Here is a 24,435-nt window from a genome sequence, read left to right on the forward strand (position 1 = left end):
ACCAAACTTTTTACAAGGCGAAAACATTTATTGAAATCTCTACAGTGGGGAAAACCAATATCTGACATATAAAAACTAGTTTTCAACATTTTTGTATGAAAAAAGTGGAACAATGTTATGGAAATACAGATTTTAAGCCTCACTGAGGCCGTCTGCAATCTGGGAGAAACCTGTGGCGTTCAGAGCTGCGACCAGGTTCTCCACAGTAGCTTGTGTTCCCTCTCTGTCCTGCCAGGCCACCAGCAGCAGTTTGGCCTGCATGTCGACGTCTTCGCTGTCCGTTTCGATTTCTCGCAACTCTGCCGCCTTCATCTCAAAATGAGAAGCGAGGTTCTTCCACTGAGCGCCCAGTTTGGCTGCTACGTCATCCATCTGCTGGTTCGTCACAAGTTTGCTCTGAATGCTCGGACCTTGAAGAAAATGGAATAGGAAGGACATAAATAGCTCTCTGCTCCAGGCTTGGAACTGCGCTAACACAATAAACTCAATTCATTGTGGGAAGTGGGAGCTTGTAAAATACAGAGGTCAAGTTGGGTTAAAGACATTAAGATGGAAATATGTGTGAAGTTGGAACTGAGGGTCATGCTTTCATCATCTTAAATTAAGCGTATGAAAGAGGGAAAGCAAACATACTGATAGTTAAATTGAATATGCAATGTTATTAAGGGGAAAGGTACAGAAGCAAATTCTGTTTCAGTCCAGTATTTTCTATTTTAGCTCATTGATATCACTTTCATATAGTAGTACAAGTTAAATCAGTAACACCTGCTCTTTCTGGTACAGTCATGTCCATAGATACTTGGACAATGACACAATTTTTGTAATTTCACTCTCTAAAGAAACCACAGTGGGTTTAAAGTCAATCAAAATGTGATTGAAGTAGAGTTTCAGCTACAATTCAAGAGGTTTAACAGCTATTTTTATGAATGATCCCCCATTTGCTCCTTCCCTTTCTCCGAGGCTCAAAATTAAATCAGACAAACTAACAATTTTAAATTTACTGTTTTTAATACCTGGATCTCAAACAGGCATCACTAATTGCTACAATTTATTTTGCCTCTTCATCCTAATGATGGCTTCTTTCACTTGCATTGAAAAATCTTTGGCTCTTACATTAAGGCTTTCAGTGATCAGCTTCCAGGGAACGGGCCGCTCCAGTTACATCTGAGCCTCTATTCACTCCATTAACTACAGTGGATGGAATATTTTTGTCTTCTGCTTCAATCACATCTTGATTGTTTGATTTAGAACACTGACCTCACTGAAATCCAACAATCGACCACAGGTTAGCGTAACATATGAAGCGTGTAGTTGCTCGAGAATGAGAAATAATGAGAATTAAAATCTACTGAGAAGTCAAACAGTCACATCCGGGGCAAATTAAAACCATTCTCCACCAGGTGAAATTGTCAGGAGATTTATGACAACACGGTCAATAAATAAAAGAAATGAAATAAAAAGCATGAAATCATGTGATAGCATTGGCCATGTCACTGATAATGGTGACAGGAAGTCCCCAACCAATAGGACTATTTCCTCCATGATCATGATCACTAAGATCCTGATCATCACCTCCTAACATCACACTACTGGTTTGCAACATGTGTGCCAAAGTGATTCTTTCTCGTTCATTTTGTGCGTGCAAAAATTTACCAACATCGAGAAACCTCATGCTGGGTGATATCATTCTTCATGGGAACCCAATGTAACCTAAAACTTTATTAACCCAATGACAGAATTTGTGTCTAAATACACACAAACACTCAATTTATAATCATGACAATCAAGGTGTAGTGATTCCTGCACCTGTGTAACAACAAAGGTGACCTTGACCTTAAGCACAGCTGAAGACACATTAGTTGATCTTTAACTGTAAGTCTGATTAAATTCTAAATAATAGGAGGAGTAGTGATTCTTGTGAACTTCACCATGACATAAGCTCACTGGTCCTTCGTTTGGATGATCTAATAATAATAATAGTTTCCTTGTCTAAGTGCTGACACACACAAACATATGTGAAGTCAGAAACATCTAGAGTGAAATACAGAACATGTGATGACTTACTGTCATTGCTGTCTTTGAGCAGATTGTCTCCATTATCATCGTCATCCTCTTCTCCTGTCTTTATTTCTTCAGATGGGATGTCCTTCTTCATGAACGGAGAAAAAAAAAAAGAAAGAAAGAAAAAGGATGGGTTCATGGACTTATGGAAACTCAGTTTGTTTTTGCTTTTTTTTAATAAAATAAAATCCTTACTGGTAGCTCTTTGGCCAACTTGCTGACCATGCTGTCGAGGTAGTCTGCCAGGCTCTTAAACTTCTGGTTTGTTGGCTGAAAGAAGTGTGGACTTCTCCTGGACAGCAGTCTCAAAGCCCGCCAGCCATAGTTTGCATTTCGCACAACCCTACAAGAAGTTACAGGATTAGACATAAAAGACATCAGGAAAATAGTAAATATATGGAAAGTAAATAAAAGAAATACAATTAAAAATAAGTCTCAGGTAGGAGATGGAATAGTGGATTTTCCCCCTCCATGGTTAAGAAAGGTTTTGTAAAAGCCATCTTACTTGTACTCCTCCTCGACCATGTTGGCTGGGTCGGCCTGTTCAATAGCTTCTGCGAAGAATTCATCCAATGACGGCATGAACTCTCTGAAAGAAAGGCCGCAGTTGTAAAATAACAAATGTAGGGTGTATATACAAAAAGCCGAACGTGAACTCATTTCAGGACTTTTCTAACCTGCTGTCTGACTTGCAGGCCTCCATGTTGTCATGATTGAGGTTCCACAGCCGGGTCAACTCATCACTAGCAAACAAGAGAAGAGCTTGAATGACCAAAATTTACAGTTTCACTAAATTTCCAACAATACTTCAGCAGGATGGACACCAATACAGAGAGAAATCTAAGACCAACGAAAAAACCAAACCACACTTCACACCACTCCACCATCCCACCCCCAGATTCAAGCACATACTTTCCCATAAAAATCTTCCGGTCTGGCCCTTTTCCAAGGAAGTCTTCTGGAGCTTGTCTTTTCCTTGTGAGTCTTTTGGGCTTGTCATCTACTGTTCTGTTAAAGAGGCAAACAAGTGGGACCACCTGTTATTTTGGCATGCTATCCAGCATTCCATGCTGCTGTAAAAACTGACTAAACCCTAAATCAAATAAAATGATTATCTGGAACGGCTACTTCAAAACATTACACTGCTGTACCTCTCTTTCACAAAGCTCGGACATCCTTCGTTTTTCCAGGCATTCCAGTTCTCCTCTGTGTTAAGGATGTGCTGTCAGAGATAATGAACATTTATAGTGGGACCAGTGTATAGAGAACAAAAGACTTGACAAGCTGTGAGCGCGTAAACAAAAGCTTCATTTAATCATACTGGTATTCCCAAAGCATGGCTTACCTCAACCATGGCAGCAAACTTGTCCCCATCAGGAGGAATCTCCCTCAGCAGCTGCAAGAGCAGAGCACAGATTAAAGGGGATTTATAACAGAAAGTCGTGATTCACCACCGTTTTGTTTTTTTTTGTTTTTTACATAGTAGGTAGGTGAGCACAAAATATGAGAAAGGACCATTTCTGTTTTTTTCCTTCACAGAACAGAAAATTAGGATTTACAGCTTGTTGTGACATCCACTTGGATTGAACCTATTAGGGTTTCCCTAGTGTTTTCATATACCGTAATTGTCGGGCTATAAGCCGCTACTTTTTGCACAAGCTTTGAACCCTGCGGCTTTTAGTCAGGTGCGGCTTTTCTATGGATTATCCATGATTTTTGTGATATCGTAAGACGATTTGTTTTGTTTGTTCCGCTGTTGTACGGCGCTACGTTGCCTGGAGGAAGGGCATGTGATCAGACACACAGTATCGGGGTTCAAGAGTGGTATGTTGGTCACATGTCCATCCGCCAGGAAACATAGTGCCGTACAAGTAGCGCGAAAAACAAACTTCAAAGTAGCGTTACGCGTTCAGCGGGAGGCGTGGATGACTAGCGGCGATAAACCTGCGAAAAGCAAGTTATGCCCAACTCCACCGGTGGAATATGACAGCGTGAAAAAGTGTGAAAACATCCATGATCACCAACGGATTTCGAAGGGCTGGACTGCTGCATGATGGAGAGGAGGACACCGCCACGGCCCTTCTGAGGGTGTTTGACTCTGACACTGACAACGAGGATTTCTTTGGTTTTGAAAGTGACAACGAAGGAAAGGAGCTGAGAGTGGATGACGAAGCCACCCTGAGCCTGTTTGTATCCGACACTGGAGAAGAGGACTTTGGTGGTTTTAGTGCGCAGGAAGAAGAGAAAGATGGTGGTGAATGACTGACTTTTCTTCTTGTTAAAGCCGTGTCACTGCACCTGAGCCTAAAAGGTAGGCCGAATCTATTTTTCTGGTGTGCTGTAGGTTATTGTTATGTACTACATTTGTTACTCATTTATGAAGCACAGTACATGTTTCGTACTTGTAATTACCACTACTTGTACACATACCCTAAAAAGTTATGTAAATATGTACCCAGAACTTGTTTTTCAAAATATTAATAAAAGGGGTGTGTCCCCAAACAGCCGTCTCTTTCCTGACAATTCCCTTTGTGCATATTCTCTTACATATGATGAGTCAACATTGAAACACCTGCGGCTTTTAGTCAGGTGCGGCTAATGTATGTACAAAACGATTAGTTATGTCTATAACTTCTGTTCCCTGAAGGAGAGGAACGAGGTACAACACATAAGTATGGGATATCACGCCCTCGCGTGTCCTGGCTGAAGAAACCTTTATTCACGCCTTTACGGCAGATGACGTGTGATGACACGCGCAAGGCCCCGCCCGCACATATAGCCGCTGCCATCACCGTCATCCCTCAGTTCGATAGCCGCTCTTCACCGAGCCAACTGCTCAGTGGGGCCACCCTGTGTTGTACCTCGTTCCTCTCCTTCAGGGAACAGAAGTTATAGACATAACTAATCGTTCCCTTTCAGTCGATTCACTCGGTACAACACATAAGTATGGGACCTATATACACGCCCCGCAGAGCAGCCACCGAACCGGAACGGGACCACCACATCCTTAGTGAGTGGTAGACCCAGCAGAAAGGACAGCATGAGCCACCGAAGGGGCTGTAACGTCCAACCGATAAAACCGCACAAAAGTGTGCGGCGACGCCCAATTAGCCGCTGCACAAATATCAGCCACAGGCACCCCTCTAAAAAGAGCCCATGAGGTCGCCATCCCCCTGGTGGAATGAGCTCCCACCCCGTGGGGCAACGCAAAACCTCCGGTGCTGTATGCCAGCGAGATAGCTTCTACAATCCAGTGGGACAGCCTCTGTCTGGACAGAGCTCTACCCCTATTCGGATTAGCGAAGCAGACAAACAACTGGTCACACAAACGCACATCCCGAGTGCGCTCAATGTAGGTGCGTAGCGCACGCACCGGACAAAGAGAATGCACCCTCCTCTGCTCCTCAGATTCAAAAGGAGGGGAGCAAAAGCTCAGCAACTCAAACTCCATTGAACTATAAGATGCAGGCATGACCTTGGGAAGATAGGCGGCATTCGGACGCAATACGACCTTGCGGCCATCAGGAGAAAACTGTGTGCAGGCAGGATGCACAGACAGCGCATGAAGGTCCCCCACTCGCTTCGCCGAGGCCAAAGCGAGAAGTAATGCGGTCTTATACGAAAGAAGTTTCATATCTACCGACTCAACGGGTTCAAACGGAGGGCCACAAAGGGCCTCCAGCACCAAAGACAAGTCCCAAGCCGGGACACTGGACTTAAGCACGGGCCTCAGCCGGCGAACCCCTTTCAGAAAACGCACGGCGAGGGGATGCGCACCTGGTGTCACCCCGTCAAAACCGATATGACAAGCAGATATAGCCGCTAAATAAACCTTGATCGTCGAAAACGAAAGGCCTTTATCCAACAGCTCCTGCAGGAATGTTAAAACATCCACAATAGAGCACTGAAATGGGAGAGTGTGGCGGTCCTGGCACCATCGCTCGAAGGCTCGCCATTTGTAAGCGTACAAGCCCCTAGTAGACGAGGCCCTGGCGCTCTGAATCGTCGCTACCACACTAGGTGGCAGACCCTTAGCAACCAAGTTTAACCTCTCAGCAGGTAAGCATGAAGGTGCCACAGATCCGGGCGCGGATGAAACACTTCCCCCCCCGCCTGAGAGAGGAGATCCCTGCGGAGAGGAAGCTGCCAAGGACTTGCTGCAAGCAGGCTGATTATTTCTGCATACCACGACTTCGCGGGCCACCAAGGGGCCACCAGGATCAGAGAGAGGGAATGCCGACGCACCCTCTCCAGAATTGGAGATATCATTTCCACTGGGGGAAATGCATACAGGAGCACGTCTGGCCATTGGTGCGCTAGCGCGTCCAAGCCCAAGGGTGCATCGTGGTCGATTATGGAGAAGTACAGGGGGCAGTGAGCATTCACCCTGGAAGCAAAAAGATCTATTTGCGCCTCGCCAAATAGATCCCAAATCTGAGCCACTATTGAAGGGTGTAACCTCCATTCTCTCACCAGAGGACCCCCCCTGGAGAGAAGGTCCGGCCCCAGGTTCAGGTGGCCCGGGACATGGGTGGCTCTTAGAGTCAGAAAATGAACACTGCACCATAACAGCAGAGAGCGAGACAGCTGCAACAGGGGAAGAGAGCGTGTTCCTCCCTGCCTGTTTATATAAGACACCACTGTTGAATTGTCCGTCCTGACTAAGACATGCTGGCCCTGCAGGACTGGACGGAAACGCTTTAGAGCTAAGAACACTGCTAACAGCTCTAAGTGGTTGATGTGCAGCTGGCGCTGAGCCGCGGACCAGATCCCTCTCACTGACGCACCCTCGCACAGCGCTCCCCACCCACTTAGGGAAGCATCTGTGGACACCACCTTGCGAAACAACACCCTCCCAATCCGAGAGCCCTGGTGCAGTAGCCCGGGCTCCCTCCAAGGACGGAGAGCTAGCATGCAAGACGCAGTCACCGGCAGCCTCCTCCGGAGGTGACGCGAAGCACACAAACGGTGAGAGAGAGTCCAGCGTTGAAACGCTCTCATTTTCAACAGCCCAAGCGGCACTACGGCGATCATAGATGCCATCATGCCCAACAAGCGCAATATCGTCTGGAAACGCAGTCTGCGTCCCAGCTGAAATTGAGCGAGGCAGCGATGAAACGCGGCCACTCTGTGCTCTGACAACCGTGCGCGGCTGGAAAGAGAGCATATTTCCAGACCGAGAAAAGCGATCTGTTGACCTGGGATTAGCGAGCTCTTCTGAAAGTTCACAGAGAACCCCAGTGTCTGAATGTGTGACAGAACCCGCGACAGCTGCGTCTCCGCCTGTTCTCTGGAGCAAGCCACGAGAGCCCAGTCGTCCAGGTAGGCCAAGATGCGGATGCCCCTCTTCCTGAGGGGCGCTAGCGCTGCCTTGGCACATTTCGTAAAGGTGCGGGGAGCGAGCGACAGCCCGAACGGCAGCACTAGGTATTCGTAGGCTACGCCCTCGAATGCAAACCTCAGAAACTGCCTGTGTTTCGGGTGTATAGCGACATGAAAATAAGCATCTGTTAGATCGATTGTCGCAAACCAATCTCCCGGGCCGACTGCACTCAGGAGCTGTCTGAGTGTTAGCATCCTGAACCTGTACGTTCGCAGGTACGTGTTCAAGACTCGCAGGTCGAGGATGGGACGAAGCCCTCCCCCTTTCTTCGGAATGACAAAATAACGGCTGTACCAACCTTTGTCCGTCTCCGAAGCGGGGACCACCCGTATTGCTCTCTTCTGTAATAGCGCCTGTATTTCCTCTCTGAGTACCAAGGCTGCCTCGGGGTTGACAATCGTGTTCACGACTCTTTGGAAACGAGGCGGCTTGACCCGGAACTGCAACCGGTAACCCATGGCAACGGTTTGCAGCACCCACGGAGAGGGGGCGCAAGCGCGCCACTGAGGGAAGTGAGCAGCCAGCCGGCTGGCCTGCAGCACTGACGGCGGGGCGCCGTCGCCCCCCAGTGTGTCTGCAGGGGACTGCATCCCCTGCCTGACCTGGCTCATTTCGCCTGCAGGTTGAGCATTTGAGATTGTTTGAGAGTAAACAACACTCTTTATTGATTGCAACATGGGAACATGTACATTTATACATTTTGTTGGGTGCACCTTTTCCGGGGCATAACAATGAAAAACAGCGGGAACACTCGATGTGGTCGCTTGAACATTCAACACATCTGAACCGTGTGCAGGGGTTATGTGCTTGGGAGACCGCGATAGGGAAGTGCAGCGCCTTCTGGGGCTGACAACCTGAACAGAACTTAAGCGGCACCTCTTGTGCGGCAACAGAGGGGTAAGAGCAGCGTCTCCCTGCTGCCGGATCCCTTCCCCACTCGCAATCACAGCTAGGAGGGCTGAGGCTTCTTCCTCCTGGGCGTCGGGTCCCGTCGGGGGCCCGGGGGAGGGCCTTTGCCCCAGGCCGACTGGCGTGGAGCTCGGGCCGGAGTACGTGCTCTCGCCGGCGGCCCTCCCACTCCAGCAGTGGGCGCCGGTCTCTTGCCAGCTGTCAGAGGAGCGGCGGGCCTGTGAGAGCTAGCAGTGGGCTTGGGCTGGGGCTGGCGTCTGGGGATGATGTCGCGCAGAGCTTCCGTCTGCTTCTTCCTCAGATCGAATCTAGCCTGAATGGCTTCAAGTGAATGTCCGAATAACCCAGCCGCAGACACTGGTGCGTCCAGATACACAGCTCTGTCTCTATCAGGGACGTCGGAGAGGGTCAGCCACAGGTGCCTCTGCGCCACCACTGTCGAAGCCATCCCTCTGCCCAGGGAGAGCGCTGCACAGCGAGACGCACGGAGGATGTAATCCGTGGTGACTCTAACCTCGTTAAGAAGAGGTGACAGCGGGCTGTCCTCCGGAACCAGCGATCCAAGCTCCGCCAGGCACATTGCTTGGTACGTCTGGAGCATGGTGACGGAGCTCATGGCTCGAGCGGTGCCGGCCTGAGCCCGATAAATCTTCTCCAGCTGCGAGGCCGAGAATCTGCAGTGCTTGGACGGCAGAGTTGCGGGGCCACCGACACCATGGTTATGGGACGGGGCCAGATAAGCAGCCAGAGACGGCTCCATAGGGGGTGGGTTAGCTAAACCAGCTCCCTCGGCGCCGTCCAATTCCATGTACTGTCCATAGCCGGGCACAGTGACGCGGGTAGACAGAGGTTTGTCCCATGACGCTGTTAGCTCGCAGAGAAAGTCTGGGAACATGGGGAGGCAGTTTTTGGCCGTTGCGGGCTCCGGTGGAAGGAAAAAACCCGCAAACCGCGACGGCTTCCGAGCTGGTGGAGGAGAGGGCCAGTCCACCTGCAGCTTCTCAGCGGCACGGCGAAACAGGGAGAAAAGAGAGGTGTCATCGTGGCCGACCGGCGCAGCAGCGGCGGCATATTGGGTCGACAATGAGCTCTCCTGCTCATCCTCCGACAAACCATGGATGTCCAGGCCGATGTCCAGCACGTCATCGTCTTCCTGGGGAGCGCTGGCGGGCTTCAACCCAGGCTGAAGCCCGTCAGCGCTCCTGCATGGTTCCGGTCCGTCATCGGCTAACCCGTCAACGTATTCCATGTGGTCAGCCCAGCTAATCGCGGGGACATCGACCTGAAAATTTTCGTCGTCGGACTCGGACGAAGCCGGGGCTCCAGACTCGGAAAGAAGAGGGTCATGCCGTGCGACAGCCGAGCGTCCCAGCACTCTTTCCACAAACGTCACCCGTCTTTCCAGGGTCGAGCGTCGGAGCTGGCGACAAAACGCACAAGCTTCGGGCTCCGTCAACGCTCTCCTAGCGTGGACGATCCCCAGGCAGACAGGGCAGGCATCGTGCTGGTCGCTGTCGTGCAAAGAGAAACCACATCCCTGAGGACAGGGGCGAACAGAAGATTTCTGCTTTGCTCGCTTCGGTTTGGAGTCCATTCCCAAAACGCAAAGCGAAACGCTGCACAAGAAAAACTTGAAAATAGCGCTCCGCGGGCAGCCTACGCACCAGCTGGGCGGTGGAGGCTAACACCAACAGGGGCAGTTAAGCTAGGTTCAAGTTGGCAGACAACGGAGCTAACTAGCAGTAGCTAGCTAGCCCAACTCAGCAGAGGTGTTCTCAGCGAGGTGAAGAGCGTAAGAACTGAGGGATGACGGTGATGGCAGCGGCTATATGTGCGGGCGGGGCCTTGCGCGTGTCATCACACGTCATCTGCCGTAAAGGCGTGAATAAAGGTTTCTTCAGCCAGGACACGCGAGGGCGTGATATCCCATACTTATGTGTTGTACCGAGTGAATCGACTGAAAGGGAACAGGATTTTCCCCTGATTTTAGCTTGTGCGGCTAATATTCAGGTGCGCTTTGTAGTCCGGGAAATACGGTATATACATATATTGTAACAGTGGTGCATGCGTATTAAACGTGGCCAAAGTTTAAATACTAACTTCACACCAGTAATTCTTGCGAGCAAAAAGCTCAAGGCTTCAGTGGGGCCAAATGACAACAGTTGCCTCAAGGTGCTTTATATTGTAAGACACTGAGCCGACAATACCACAGAAAACCTCAACAATCACCAACTGTATGAGCAAGTACTTGGCAACAGTGGGAAGAAAAAACTCCTTTTTAACAGGAAGAAACCTCCAGCAGAACCAGGCTGCCACTCTTTAGGGGTGGGGGAATGAAGACAGGACAAAACACACTGTGGAAATGCAGAGTAGTGTATAAACACAGAGGTGCTTATATAGCACTAGGTAAGTGAAAAAGAAACAGTGCATCATGGGAAGCCTAAGCCTATTTCCGCATAACTTAAAGAGGATTCAGGGTCACCTGATCCAGCCCCCAACTACAAACTTTATCAAAAAGGAAAATTAAGTCTAATCAAGGCAGAGAGGGATAAAAACAAGAAAACTGGCTTAAAAAGAGGCCAGCCTACAGGAAGCTGAAATGGTTTGTTGCAGACAGCGGACCCAATAGTAGAAAAAAAAATGCATTTGGGAATGAACACAGGGGCAACACTTTAAATTCCAAATGAACAGCTGCAGTTTCCCAGAGTCATTTCCTCTCAAGAATGAAAACAAGTCAGATATGAGGAAATCATGCCAAATGTTCTGCTGCTGGCTGCAAGAGCAAACTGAAGACCCAGTGTGTTGGTTTCATTTCTGAATGACAATGCCCCCAAAACAATGTGGCTAATGTTTACAATATCTGGGATCACATGCTTGCAGGCAAAACTGGGTGGACTCGGCTGTCACCTTTCATGCTTGAGTGCAAACTCCCTTTGTTTTTGTTCTACCCGCTGTGATAAAAAACAAAACAAAACAAAACTAAATGTCAGTTGTGAAATGAACGTGCTGTGTCTCTTTTGCCTGTCCCACACAGGGATTTTAGCTCACAAACTGAGCTATAATCCCAAGAATATATAAACAACATACAACAAACAATCTGGGAGGTATTCAAATTAACACACACACACACACACACACACACACACACACACACACACACACACACACACACACACACACACACACACACACTTACACTTAAATGTGCTATCCACCTCTGATTCATGAAGCTCCACACAGATTAGTACCAGTGTCAGACACATAAACACAACTGCACATACAGACAAGCCCACACATGAACATAGACACACACAGGGTTATTTGTTTGTTTGATTCAATACTTATCTGAAAATGAACTTGATATTTGTTAAAATAAAAATGAAAACTGGGAATAATTTGCTTGTTTTCTCCTAAACTTACAACATGAATAATTTAATTCAGTTTAATTCAATAGCGCCAAATAACAACAACAATCACCTGAAGGTGCTTTACTTTGTAAAGACCCAACAATAATTCAGAGAAAACTCCGAACAATCAGACGAGCTGATATAAGCGAGTGCTTGATGACAGCGGGAAGGAAAAACTCCCTTTTAACAGGAAGAAACCTCCAGGAGAACCAGGCTCAATGAGGAGCAGCCACCTGTTGCAACCAGTTAATACTGTGACATTTTGGTACCTATATAGCATACTGTTGCACAAACCTCAGGGTGGTTTGTTGGGTGACCTTTTTTTTCTCCACTAAAATTAAAATTCATTCTATAGAGAGTTTGGCCATTTTATTTCTTATAGATTTACATTTGTGTGTGTCAGCATAACTTAGGACTCACCTGATAGACCAGTTTAGTTGTCTCTTCAATCCACGCAGCCTGGTCATCATTCAGAACACAGCTGGAACTGCAGGAGGAGAAAAATATTAAAAACAATACAAATAAGACTTCAGAATAACCAATACTTTATCAGACAAAGTTTATTTACGAGGTCAGCACTGAGACACTGCTCACCTTTTGAACTTGACCTGACCCTTCAGGTACTGGAAGAGGATGAGGTACTGCAGCAGTATGTGCCGCCTGAAGTTGCTGTCGCTGAGCTGCAAGTCCATCAGCTGGAGATAAAGACGAAAGAAACAAAGTGAGGTAATGTGCAACTCCGATCTTTACAAATATTTAATGGAGATCAGCGACATGTAGATAAATACAGCAAACTCAGAAATGTAAAGCAAATGACACAGCATGAGCAAAACAAGCAGTAAATGCCATGGATATGGAGCCTGCAGTGCAGCAGTGAGGGAACAAACGTTGTCAGAGCGCCACACGTTGTTAGTAGGGCTGCCACAAACGATTATTTTGATAGTCGACTAGTCACCGATTATTTTTGCGATTAGTCGACTAATCAGATCATCATCCATTGAACGTAAAAGTACAGCTTACTGCACCAGCAGCATCTGCTCTTATATAACTATCATTAGCTTACAGCTTTAAGTGTTTAAGGTCTGTGCTAACTAAAAATAAAGACAAGATGATAGTTAATTGAATTCTAATTAAATGTGCAGATTGTTTCGGTGGAGTTTAATAAACTCAGCCAATTTACTCAGGAACAAATAAAATACTGAAAAAAGCCAAACAATAACATTTTTAAGTTATCTAAGTGACTTGTATATATTTAACCTGAGTAGGGCGGTGGGTTTGAAAACGATCTGCCGGGAGTCCGGTGCTCTCATGGCCCCCGGCTAGCTATCGAGCTAGTGGGTAACAGACGCCTCCGAAAACGTCGGAGCGCTTTTGAAAATATGTGGTGTCTTGATAAACTGAGCAGATATTTGAGGTTTACACAGCTACATTCTCGCCTGAAAATATGTTAAACGTTTATTTTGTGACCCAGAAAGAATAATAAGAGTAATATTAAAACTAACTAGCTGCCGCCATTGTTGACAACTGCGCTGGGCCGCGCTATGAATTCTGGGACACAGTTTCTTCTTCTTCGGGGTTTAACGGCAGCTGGCATCCTTGTACATGCAGTGCTGCCATCTTCTGTTTCAGTCCGTTATTACACTCTTAAATCCTGCTACTTATTCCTGCTTTTGGGATCTTACAAAGCTTCAAATGACGCGTCGACTATTAAATCAGTCGTCGACGATTTTGATAGTCGACGTAATCGTGACTAGTCGACTAATCGTGGCAGCCCTAGTTGTTAGCCATTTCAACATTTGTTTGTGTCTATGTTTTATCCTACGTGTGTTTGACAAGTGAAGATATGACTAATGTTACTCAAACTTACAATAACTCACTGTAGAACTCCAAAGGCAACAAAACCTTATCAACATGTGTTAATATTTGATGATAGTTTTGTTTAGAGGCAAACAGCTGGCAGCCGTTACCGTTTTCCTCCTCCTACCCAGTGCTCTGTTTTGGTCCAGAACTTTGAGGTTTACAAACTAAGTGTAGCATGGAAATTTAAAATGAAGTCTTCTCACCTTCTCACTTGTGAGGAACTTGGCAAAGTAAACATGTTCTCCACTTGATGCTCTCAGCTCTTCCAGCTTCCTCTTAGAGGCCTGCATGTCATCCAGCTTATAGCTTTTGAATACTGCTAGAGTCTCATCTGAGAACTGCGTAGGACAAAAGAGTGATCGTTGACTTTTAATCATCTACTTGGATACTTGCCATCTTAAAAATGAGGAGGAAAGGCATCTGCGGTAAGGTGCATTACCTTAAGGAATGTCATCCATGAGAATTTATCGTAACACTGCACTGGATTTCTGAAGTAGTCCTGCAGTGTCCAGAACTTTCTGTACAGGTTGTAGTCGATTGGAATGGAGCTGCAATAACAATTAAACCAGATAAAGGGCCGATCAAAATGTTTACTTCAACAAATAAACAAAAGAAACAAACCTTGTGATTTATTCTTGAGAAAGCCTTTAACTTACCTCGGTGCAGGGCCATCATCCTCCCCCATTTCTCCTTCCTCCACTTCCATACCATCCTCCTTTTCTTCTGTGTGCTATAAACACAGTAACACATTTAACATTCACAGTTTTTGATTACTTCTAAAGTGCTCAGAATCAGATCTTTACCTTCTGGCCGAGAGTGCTTTCTTGTTCATTTTTGTTGAACACTGTTATATTGTCTAGATTAAACTGGCTCTGGAGATTTAGGCCTGGAAAGCAAACAAAATAAAAAAGAACAATCACTCGATCAGAGAAGCTGTGAATGCGGTTGACAGAGTGCCATGAATGATTGCAAACCTCCTCATCTTCAAAAGGCTTGTGTTGGTTTATTTATTTATAATGATAAAATACTGCTGTTCTTACCTGATTTTTCAGACAGAGGGAAGAGACGTGCCAGAAAGAGCTGGATTCGCCCGCAGAAAACTGTGTTCTGTGATTTGGACAGCCTCCTTAAGAGATCTACACAGACAGGAAAATACACTGCTCTGCATTTTAAAGATAAAAAGCTTCATATGTCACAGAATGATGAGATAAGCTCTTTACCATTGCACATCCTCAATAAATAATTCTTCCCTGCAGTGTAAAAGGAGTTCTGTGAGAAAAATAGAGCACAGCTTTGGTAAACATGTGATCAACGCAGGGCAAATTTGTCGGGGGCTTTACTCAACAGCTGGAATTTATTTACCGATTTCCAGGTGGAGACGTTCTCTTCGACAAAAGAGAAGATTTTGTCACACAGGTCCAAAGGAAGACAGTCCAGCACGTCTCCCAGCAGGACGAAAGGGGTCGTAGCAGAACAGATACCTGCAGTGGAACACAAGTCTTAAGTTTCTTCATACATGACACATTGTCTCTAAGACTTACAGAAGATTACCCGAGCAGTCTGCTTACAAAATGCATGCTTTTCATAAATAAAAAGGGGCAAGTGGATCAGAAGCATATCTGTAAACACCCCCCACAGCATAACAGACCTGCCAAATCGCCTCAGTAGATGTGCAATAGGGATTTCTCACACATATATGTCCAAAAAGGATTTTCTTTGGCTATAAAAGTATGGTATACATATATCAGCCACATGCTACTATGTGCTCATTTTGAGTGATGTATGCTATGAGACTAATGGGAAATAACTTGGCATTCACAAGGCAGTGGCTGATGTTCATATGCTGTGTCACAGATTTTTGCACTGGCTGAATGTTCAAAGATAAAGAACTAAAGAGCTAAAAGACTAATCCAAAAGTGTTTTTGTTTTTATTTATGGTACAGGTTTTGTTCCCTGGCACAAAAGGAATAAGCTATTCAGTTTTTTTAAATCCTAAAAATCAGTGTATCACCTGGATCTACTTATGAGACCCCTAGATGAGTAACATACCTTCTGTAACGCCATCAATGCTCAGGTAAATGAGAGCTAGGTAGTCATCACACCTCGCCTTCTGCTCAACCTGGAAACATTTGAAGATATCGTTTGAGGATTTTGAGGGTAATTTCACTTTTTTAAAAGCGAACAAACGCGTACTAGAAACAAACAAACAAAAAGCATTTCTTACAATCAGATCACCAAGAACTCCCCTCAGAGCCTGATCGAGGGTTGTCTTCTTTTCCGCCTCACTGTAACATGAGAAAAACAAGCGATCAGTAAGGTTGCATCCCTTCCTCCATTATTATAGGTTATAATAGCCAACAGAAATGATTACAATACAATAAGTAATTACATTACAATAAGTTAGCAAGAACTAACAACTTCACTTACTTGCCGGGGATCTGGTTAAAAATACTGATCAAAGGTTTGATGCTTTTTCCAGTCAAAGCCTGGACGGCAGACGCCTGAGATTGTGTGAAGAAGAAGAAGACGAAGAAGAAACATTTATGAAACAAACGACATCGTTGGTCAGCATCTGCGTTAGCTTAGCTTCATCTGTTACCTGCTATAGTAACAACATGCGACATGCTACATTAACAAACCCAGGCTAGGATTTCAACTGTAATCTAAAATATATGACTGCACATATATTTATAAGTTGCTGAGGTTCTGTGTTTTCTTACCGTAAATTTGTCTTTAGCGTCGACAAAATTAAATGAAGACGGCGACATCGTCTCTTTTTGGAAACCGGAAGTGCCGATAAAGTTGTTCCGGTTTCTTTGAGCGTGGGAAAAGGTCGAGAGCGGTGCAGGATTTAAAATTAATTACAGTCAAGGTGCCATGTAAAAATTTATGTCTCCAGCGCACTTTCCACCATTAAAAACAATTGCAGTCGTATCATGCAAATTATTATGGTAATGGTGTAATTTTAAAATATTTTCCTCACAGTCAGTACATCATATTTGCCTAGTTGGTAAACTAACACTTTTTAGTGTGCATGAGAGTCATAACAAGGACTTAAGAAATAATGGAGGTCCAGGAGCCTTTGGAGAACATAACCAGATGAAGATAACATAGGCTGTTCACATGAATCTCATGCATACACTGAGTATGTAAAAAGTTCTCCTCTGGCCTTTCCCTTTTCTCCTTTCAAACTTTCATTTATTTGTCTCCTCTGATTTGATCTTTTTTCTACATTTTCGATTATTTTTTTTCACATTTATATGAACTTTTCTGTGCTATGAAGAAAACTGAAAACATACAAGGTGGTTTACCCTCTACATGCTTGAAAGCAAAGGCAATATGTGTCAGTACTGGCCACTACAAAAAGGCCTAGTAACCATGAAAGACTAGCTATTGAATTTCATGCACATATGCTAAAGTGGGCATGAAGATGTGATGGGGAGATATGTGACTTTCTTAAATGTCATATCAAAACCAAAATGTATGAAAGAAATAATTTAATATTTCTTGCTGAATGCAAAATTCCAGATGAAATAGAAAATTTACCTTGTAATATACACTTTATCTGTTTCTTCATGAATCTAGTCTGAGCAAAAGGACGAAAACCTTTTCGTCCTTTTGCTCAGACTAGATTCCTACTAAAAGTGGCACAATTAGGGCTGCCACGATTAGTCGACTAGTCACGATTACGTCGACTATCAAAATCGTCGACGACTAATTTAATAGTCGACGCGTCGTTTGAAGCTTTGTAAGATCCCAAAAGACGCAGGAATAAGTAGCAGGATTTAAGAGTGTAATAACGGACTGAAACAGAAGATGGCAGCACTGCATGTACAAGGATGCCAGCTGCCGTTAAACCCCGAAGAAGAAGAAGCTGTGTCCCAGAATTCATAGCGCAGCCCAGCTCAGTTTCCAACAATGGCGGCAGCTAGTTAGTTTTAATATTACTCTTATTATTCTTTCTGGGTCACAAAATAAACGTTTAACATATTTTCAGGCGAGAATGTAGCTGTGTAAACCTCAAATATCTGCTCAGTTTATCAGGACACCACATATTTTCAAAAGCGCTCCGACGTTTTCGGAGACATCTGTTACCTACTAGCTCGATAGCTAGCCGGGGGCTAGGTCACTAGAGCCGTGAGAACACCGGACTCCTGGCAAATTGTTTTCAAACCCGCTACTCAGGTTAAACATGATATATAAGTCACTTAGATAACTTAACAATGTTATTGTTTGGCTTTTTTTTAGTATTTTATTTGTTCCTGAGTAAATCGGTTTGGCTGAGATTAAAGTTATAGTTTTTACACAGCTAAATAAACATCAAGCAGACAGCTGATTATCAGAAGTGTGAGATGCTCGAGAATATACTCTGGTGTCCTGTTATATTTTAGATAGCAAGGAGTTTATTAAACTTCACCGAAACAATCTGCAAATTTCATTAAAATTTAATAAACTATCATCTTGTCTTTATTTTTAGTTAGCACAGACCTTAAACACTTAAAGCTGTAAGCTAATGATAGTTATATTAGAGCAGATGCTGCTGGTGCAATAAGCTGTACGTTTTACGTCCAATGGATGATGATCTGATTAGTCGACTAATCGCAAAAATAATCGGTGACTAGTCGACTATCCAAATAATCGTTTGTGGCAGCCCTAGGCACAATGCAGAAACATCTCTGGGTGCATGTCCTTCTGTGTGGTATTAGGCAGCTGGTGGATTGTTGGGCGACCTGGGCACCCCTTTTGCTTTAAGAAGCCATGAAAAAAGCTGTTGCACTGATGAAAATGTGTCATCTTTTTGGCTCGAACTGAAGGGTTTTGCAAATCCACTGCAAACCCTAATGAACACATGAGCCTTGCTGTAGCATTGTTGGGTGCAAGTATGGTACAAACAAAACCTCTGACCGTACCCACTGTGACTGAACAACGTTCAGTTATTCTCTCCACTTTCAGACTGTGTATGCAGACATTAAAAATAATAGCTTAGATTTATACACTGCCTTTCAAGAAACCCAAAGCCCCTTTACAAAAGAGTCTAAATAAGTCTACATTAGTATTAGTTTAGGAAAAAAGCAGGATGGTGAGTTCAACTTTTCCAATGCACAACATTATTTGAAAACTATATCTGAAGAGTGCATATGCCATGGAGATTAGTGGAAACCACTTTTTGTGATTCCTCAGAATCTGGAATAGAAAGACATTTTTTTGGTGTATGTGTTTAATCTTTGTGTCACAGATTGCCCTCAGTATAGCCATGTGGGTTAACCCAAGTTAGTCCAGAAGGTGGCAGTGTTTCATGCCATTTAGTCCCACGTTGCAGTTAAAAGCAGGGGGGTGTCAAGGCAATTTGATCTCAAATGGGCCAGAGCAGTAAAACAATTGCATAACAACGCGCCTTTAATTCAAGTAAGCAAAAGTTCCAATTTGTTAGACCATCTATTTAGAAAACATGTTGAAGCGGTTGGATAAAATAAAATAAGTTCAGATTCAACAGTATGTCTTATTGCATGTCCATTACAGATCACAGTGAGTCTAGAAATGCATAAAACCATCAGATGAAGAGATTTGAGGTCTAAAGTACAATATTATTTTTCTCCGTATGACTCAAATAAATTTGTCAAGAACAACAAACATGCTTTATACTTTTATATGTGCATGAAAATAATAAAATAATAATAAAATAAAATAATAAAATAATAAAAACTTCAATGAAGTTTTTAAACTTTGTAAATCCATTTAAATTTCTAAATTGGACCCTTTAAAAGATCAGTTTCCATTTGCATACACGGACCATAAGGTGCATGTGTATATGTGTGTGCTCTTAGCCTATATGTTTGACATTCACTCTCTCCTGGTCAAAGTCCCTTTAGTGTTTTTTTACCCTAATTTCTATACCTGAAGCATAGAGGTGGTACTGAAATTAAAATTCTATTGTAGACGTCCTGCGTAGTTAGAGTTCAGGTCAGGGACAGGCCAGTGTGTTCAGGTTTGGCATTCAGTGTTAATGAGTACCTAACGGAGGTCACTGCAGTCATGCTGATGTGTTTTGTGCATGTGTGTCTTTGTGAAGGAACATTTCCGTGTGTTGTGGCCATACAATTGACATTGCAACTACTGGGCTGCGGGACTTGAATGCGTTGATATGATCTACTGTTCAAAAGGTCACACAGAACAGTGAGCTGTTATGTCAGTCATTAATGATCCAGTCTGTCATTGTTTTATTCATAGATTGAAGCTGCTTTAAGTATTACTTTGTGGCGTAAAATACAAGACAGATTTTATTCTGTATTTACATATATCATAAAGAAAAATAAGCATCCGGTTAATGCATGTGTATCTAATGTAATGTGTTTGTGCAATAAAAGATGATATAATAGAGCAGGGGTGGGCAATATTAATAGCCACCCCTGTTTTAGAGTTATAGCAAGCCCCTGCACCTTGGGCATTCAGCGAGCGTTTGGTGAATTTCTTCTGCCTTCATTTCGTTCATTTCAAGTTGCATGAACACTGTGTCCTGTGTTGATCTCTCGTCTTACATGCCTATTTACACGCCAAAGACTCTAAACTTATGGAGTTCTGTAGATGCGGGACCAGCCACTCGCTTCGACAAAACCCTGTTGTTATGATGTCTGTTAACTGGTTCTACGATTGTTGTGCTGATGTTTGGAAAAAACACTAAAAAGCTGTGAAAATGTAGGCCAGCAGTGTCACGTAGAAAGAGCTGAGGGATCATTTTAATCACTGCGTTGTCGTACTGGTCATGAAAAGGGGAAGTGAGAAGTGTGCTCCTCTGCAGTTTTCATTGGCACCTTGTTTCTCACACAGGCTTCTGTGCACAGTTCCCCAGATATCTAACTGCAACCCCTTTCCACTCCCTCTCACAGCAACACCCACTTTCTGACACAGCTGTGTTTTTTTTTTTGAATGTTTGCCAAAAAAGCAGAAAGCACTGGTAAGAAATTCTTCGCTTGAAGATTAGAATCCGGCAACCTAATCTACAAGCTTCACAAACTGACCAGCACTTAGTTAGTGACAAGAAAGCTTGTGAACACTTGAATTTGTAGGTTTCTAAATGTTTCCTGATCTTTGTGAAAGTTACTTTAAAAGACACACTCAGACTAAACTAATAACCTATAAACACTTTTACATTTATTGGTAATAGTAATGGACCAGTTCTTATATAGTGTTTTTCTACTCTACTTGAGCACTCAAATTGCATATTTCATGTCTGTATTGCAAGTGAAGGGCATCACATTGAAATTGTTTGAAGGAATTTTATAAAATGATGGTTTTCTCTGGGTGCTTTTGGGCTGAATATTCATTTTGCACTCTGAAATCAGTTTAAACCAGGTCAGACATTCTGTCTCTGTTGTTTATTTTGTCTAGATAAATATAATTAGAGGTCTGCTGAATGCTCGCCAATGCCAAGAATAATCGGGGCAACATGGGAGCCAAATAATTTGCAGAACACTTTCAGACAGAAATGCCTGAGGGGCAACAAAAAGAGCTTTGTCTGTGTTTTTGGGGACAAACTTCAAAACAAGAGGCTAAACACAATGCTCTGACCCCCGAGGTTAAGCACACAAAGGAAGGAGATTTTTGACTAGCTGTGGTCATGTGACTAGCCTCTGCGATTTGACCATAAAAAAGAAAAATGTGAAGAAGTGCCATCATGTCATACAAAGGAGACAAACCCATCAAGGGAGTTTTCCACTGATGCACGATACAAGCTTCACGAAAAATGAATGTGGTTGCTCTCGTATACATTATGTAGAAGAATAGTATTAACTACTATTTATAGTGAGGAAGGCCATCGACCACATACTGAATACAGATAAATATTTTTTATCTGATTGTTCTGGTATTTGCATTTAAATCTAATGAAATACAATTACTTTTGCAGTCTATGCAGCTTGTGTAGCTATTTCCCCTTCGCTTGTGACGCCAGCATTTGAGTTTATTGAAATCATGCATTATGCTGCATTAAGTATGTTGTCTTGTAATCATCATGGTAGTGATTTTCCATCATGGCTTTCACCTGCCAAGTGCTTTACCACTTCGCATGGCATTGTAAAATTATTTGGGACAGGGACACTTTGTTAATGATCATCCAACACGGAGCAAGAAACGAGGGGATGTGCATCCAAACGCATCAGTCATCCAGACTGGATTTTAAGCTTACAATAATTCACGCATATATTTATACAACTTTGGCTGACTGCCCCCACATTACGGGGTTCCTGTTGGGAAACATTCACCTGTGGGGTTTAAAGTCATATGATGGTTATTCAATGATTAGCCCAGGGTGTGGGGACCACCAAATATTTACGAGCCATAAAAAATGGGATGTGAGAGGGGCGCATGCACAGATGGAGAAAGGACATTCTTATGACACAGGCAAAACAGGAAATCTCCATTATGGCCACATGTTATCTAATCAAGCTGCGAGGAATTTTAACGTGCTTGTATGTGCAATTAACTGATCCACATCCTTGTGTTGTTTCACGGGTGCAACGAGATGATTTTGGGATTGTTGCCAAAAACCTAAATTATGTATACAGATTGGAATGCATTGTAAAGGAAGCACTGACGAGGCCAGCGGGATGTAAACATACACTGCGTTATTCTGGTGAATACATATAACAAATGAGGACCTCAGTTTGAAATTTGTCCAGTACCAAACTGTATGAATATGAATACACAGAGAAACTTGACTAAAAAGCATCTTTATTAAAGGAGTCATTGTTCAAACAACACATAGAACAGGCGATTGTGAAGACACACACTGCAAAATAAGAATAAAACTGATGGCCTTTTTAAAGTATAGTAAAAAAATAAATAAAATGCTGACAGATAGAAAAGCTAAAATTTCACATTGTTCACTGTTTTGGCCAGTGACTTGGCCCCGGACTATTGTTTTCCTCTCCATTTATCTCCACATATTCTTCTTGTGGACCGTGAACCAGGATGCCAATGCGACTACTAAAGTTGCGTGTTTGTGGATACAGAAGGAAATCATAGATAAGAGATGCCGCTATGCCACCACACATCGGTGCCAGCCAGTACACCTGGAACGAAAGCAGAAATGAGTTTTATCTTTGACAAAATGAAATGGATAAGGAAAATTGCTCTTTTTTTTGGATAAAAGGCGTTTTGATAAACGGCTACCCAGTGGTTTTTCATTTTGCCCAGTATCAAAGCCGGCCCAAAGGAACGAGCAGGGTTGATGCCACATCCAGTGAAACTTATCTGTAAATGTAAAAACAAAGCATATCATTTATAAGTAAATACACTCATGTGATGGAATAATTTTTGTTATAATTTAGAATGGGAATATCTTATCCATACACAAAGACGATGGTAGGGGGCTAATCTTGCATATATCTTTTTATAAAATGCATAAGAAATGCAGTAGCTCTACAGAAAATGAGTTTTAGATGTGCCGGATTTACCGCAATAAACTTTTTTTTTTAAAACTGTGTATTAAATCACAAAGATATTGAAAACTGTTAACAGCCCAAGAAGCTTCATTGAACTACTTTTTGCACCAAAAACCAAGGCGCTGACTTGTTTATCTGCATCTGTTATGTTTCCAGGCAAACACTATTTAAAACGGTTATTGGCAGACTTTTATTAAAGTCGACATATGTTGCTGACTTGTGTTCGACTCAATGTGACACTTGTGTAGCCGCCTTTGAAACTGTGATTTGCCGAACCCCTGCCACACCACCCTGACGCACATAGAAATACTCTGCAGAATTGGGTAACATAGTGTAGGGAAAATCTTGAATCGTAAATTGAGAGAAACTGTGACACCCACCAACGCTAACTGTACAGGATATTTGATTTACAACAACAAAGCTGCTTTAAAAATGATCAAGATGCTTAAATAGTGCAAAAAGGTTCAGGCATGCTTTGACAAACAGTTGCTATTTAGCGATTTATTCACCCTCAACTTGATATTAAATAATACCCTTTAATGCTCTGCTCTGAGCAGTTTTATATAAAATGAAGGCACGTGTGCCTGATCCTTCTAAGATGACAGATTTCAGGAGGATGGATTGCAATCAGCTGACTGCTTCTCATGTAAAAAAAATCATAGATTTTGATTGCGATTCACTTACAGCTGTTAAATGCCCAAGTCCCACCGACAGCCCAATAGCCAAGGGTGCAGAGCCTGTAACATCAGTCCTTCGCTTGTCAGTCACTGCTATGATACACAGAACCAGCTGAAGGGTGGCAAAGAATTCGATGGCAAAACCTGCTCCTACACTGACATTTAGCTGCAAAAGACAATTACTGCCCATTAGTCCAACTAGAGTTAGGCTTGATTAGACTGAATGTGCTGGTTTATGTGTGAAAACCAAAACGACAAGTGCAACCTCTTACCGCATTAACACCAAGAGACTCTCCAGGCTTATATCCATTCACAACAGCGCTGGCTGCAATTGCCCCAAGCATTTGAGCGAGGATGTAGAACGCACATCTGAGTGCACTGATCTGGCAGTTGACCAGGAGGCCCAGGGTGACCGCAGGGTTCAAGTGTGCTCCACTGATGTGCCCCAAACTCTGAGCCAGTGTGGCAATGGCTAGTGCAAAGGCCAACGAGACCTTTATTTCCTGAGCAATCATCTGATTTTTATCATTGCCCAGACCTATTCCAACAATAGAGGATAGGCCAATAAGTATGAACAGTAACATACCAACAAACTCTGCAGCCACAGCCCTCCAAAATGCCCAACTCTTTACTTCTGTCATCTTTACCCCTTAAGAATCTGTTAAAACATGTATATGCGTCACTATTTATAGTTTGTG

At 43.7% G+C, this 24,435-nt stretch overlaps 2 protein-coding genes across 2 annotated transcripts; both read right to left on the reverse strand.

The window, feature by feature from the left end:
• Positions 1 to 7: 7 nt before the first annotated feature.
• thoc1 (THO complex 1) lies at positions 8 to 16,448 on the reverse strand. The gene is made up of 21 exons (XM_026150800.1): positions 16,341 to 16,448; positions 16,048 to 16,121; positions 15,845 to 15,905; positions 15,670 to 15,739; positions 14,983 to 15,101; positions 14,841 to 14,889; positions 14,661 to 14,756; positions 14,424 to 14,506; positions 14,277 to 14,350; positions 14,060 to 14,168; positions 13,824 to 13,958; positions 12,355 to 12,455; positions 12,181 to 12,247; positions 3,407 to 3,457; positions 3,213 to 3,283; positions 2,974 to 3,069; positions 2,739 to 2,804; positions 2,567 to 2,650; positions 2,257 to 2,404; positions 2,065 to 2,149; positions 8 to 410 (listed from the first exon to the last, which is right to left on the reverse strand). Exons 1-21 carry the CDS (start codon positions 16,386 to 16,388, stop codon positions 133 to 135), a joined length of 1,965 nt encoding a protein of 654 aa, XP_026006585.1. The 5' UTR covers positions 16,389 to 16,448; the 3' UTR covers positions 8 to 132.
• Positions 16,449 to 22,435: 5,987 nt separating this feature from the next.
• Positions 22,436 to 24,435, reverse strand: LOC113011157 (aquaporin-1-like). The gene is made up of 4 exons (XM_026150561.1): positions 24,010 to 24,435; positions 23,745 to 23,903; positions 22,789 to 22,869; positions 22,436 to 22,688 (listed from the first exon to the last, which is right to left on the reverse strand). Exons 1-4 carry the CDS (start codon positions 24,376 to 24,378, stop codon positions 22,500 to 22,502), a joined length of 798 nt encoding a protein of 265 aa, XP_026006346.1. The 5' UTR covers positions 24,379 to 24,435; the 3' UTR covers positions 22,436 to 22,499.

Source organism: Astatotilapia calliptera, chromosome 18 (assembly GCF_900246225.1).
Source record: "Astatotilapia calliptera chromosome 18, fAstCal1.2, whole genome shotgun sequence".
Classification (NCBI taxonomy): Eukaryota; Metazoa; Chordata; class Actinopteri; order Cichliformes; family Cichlidae; genus Astatotilapia; species Astatotilapia calliptera.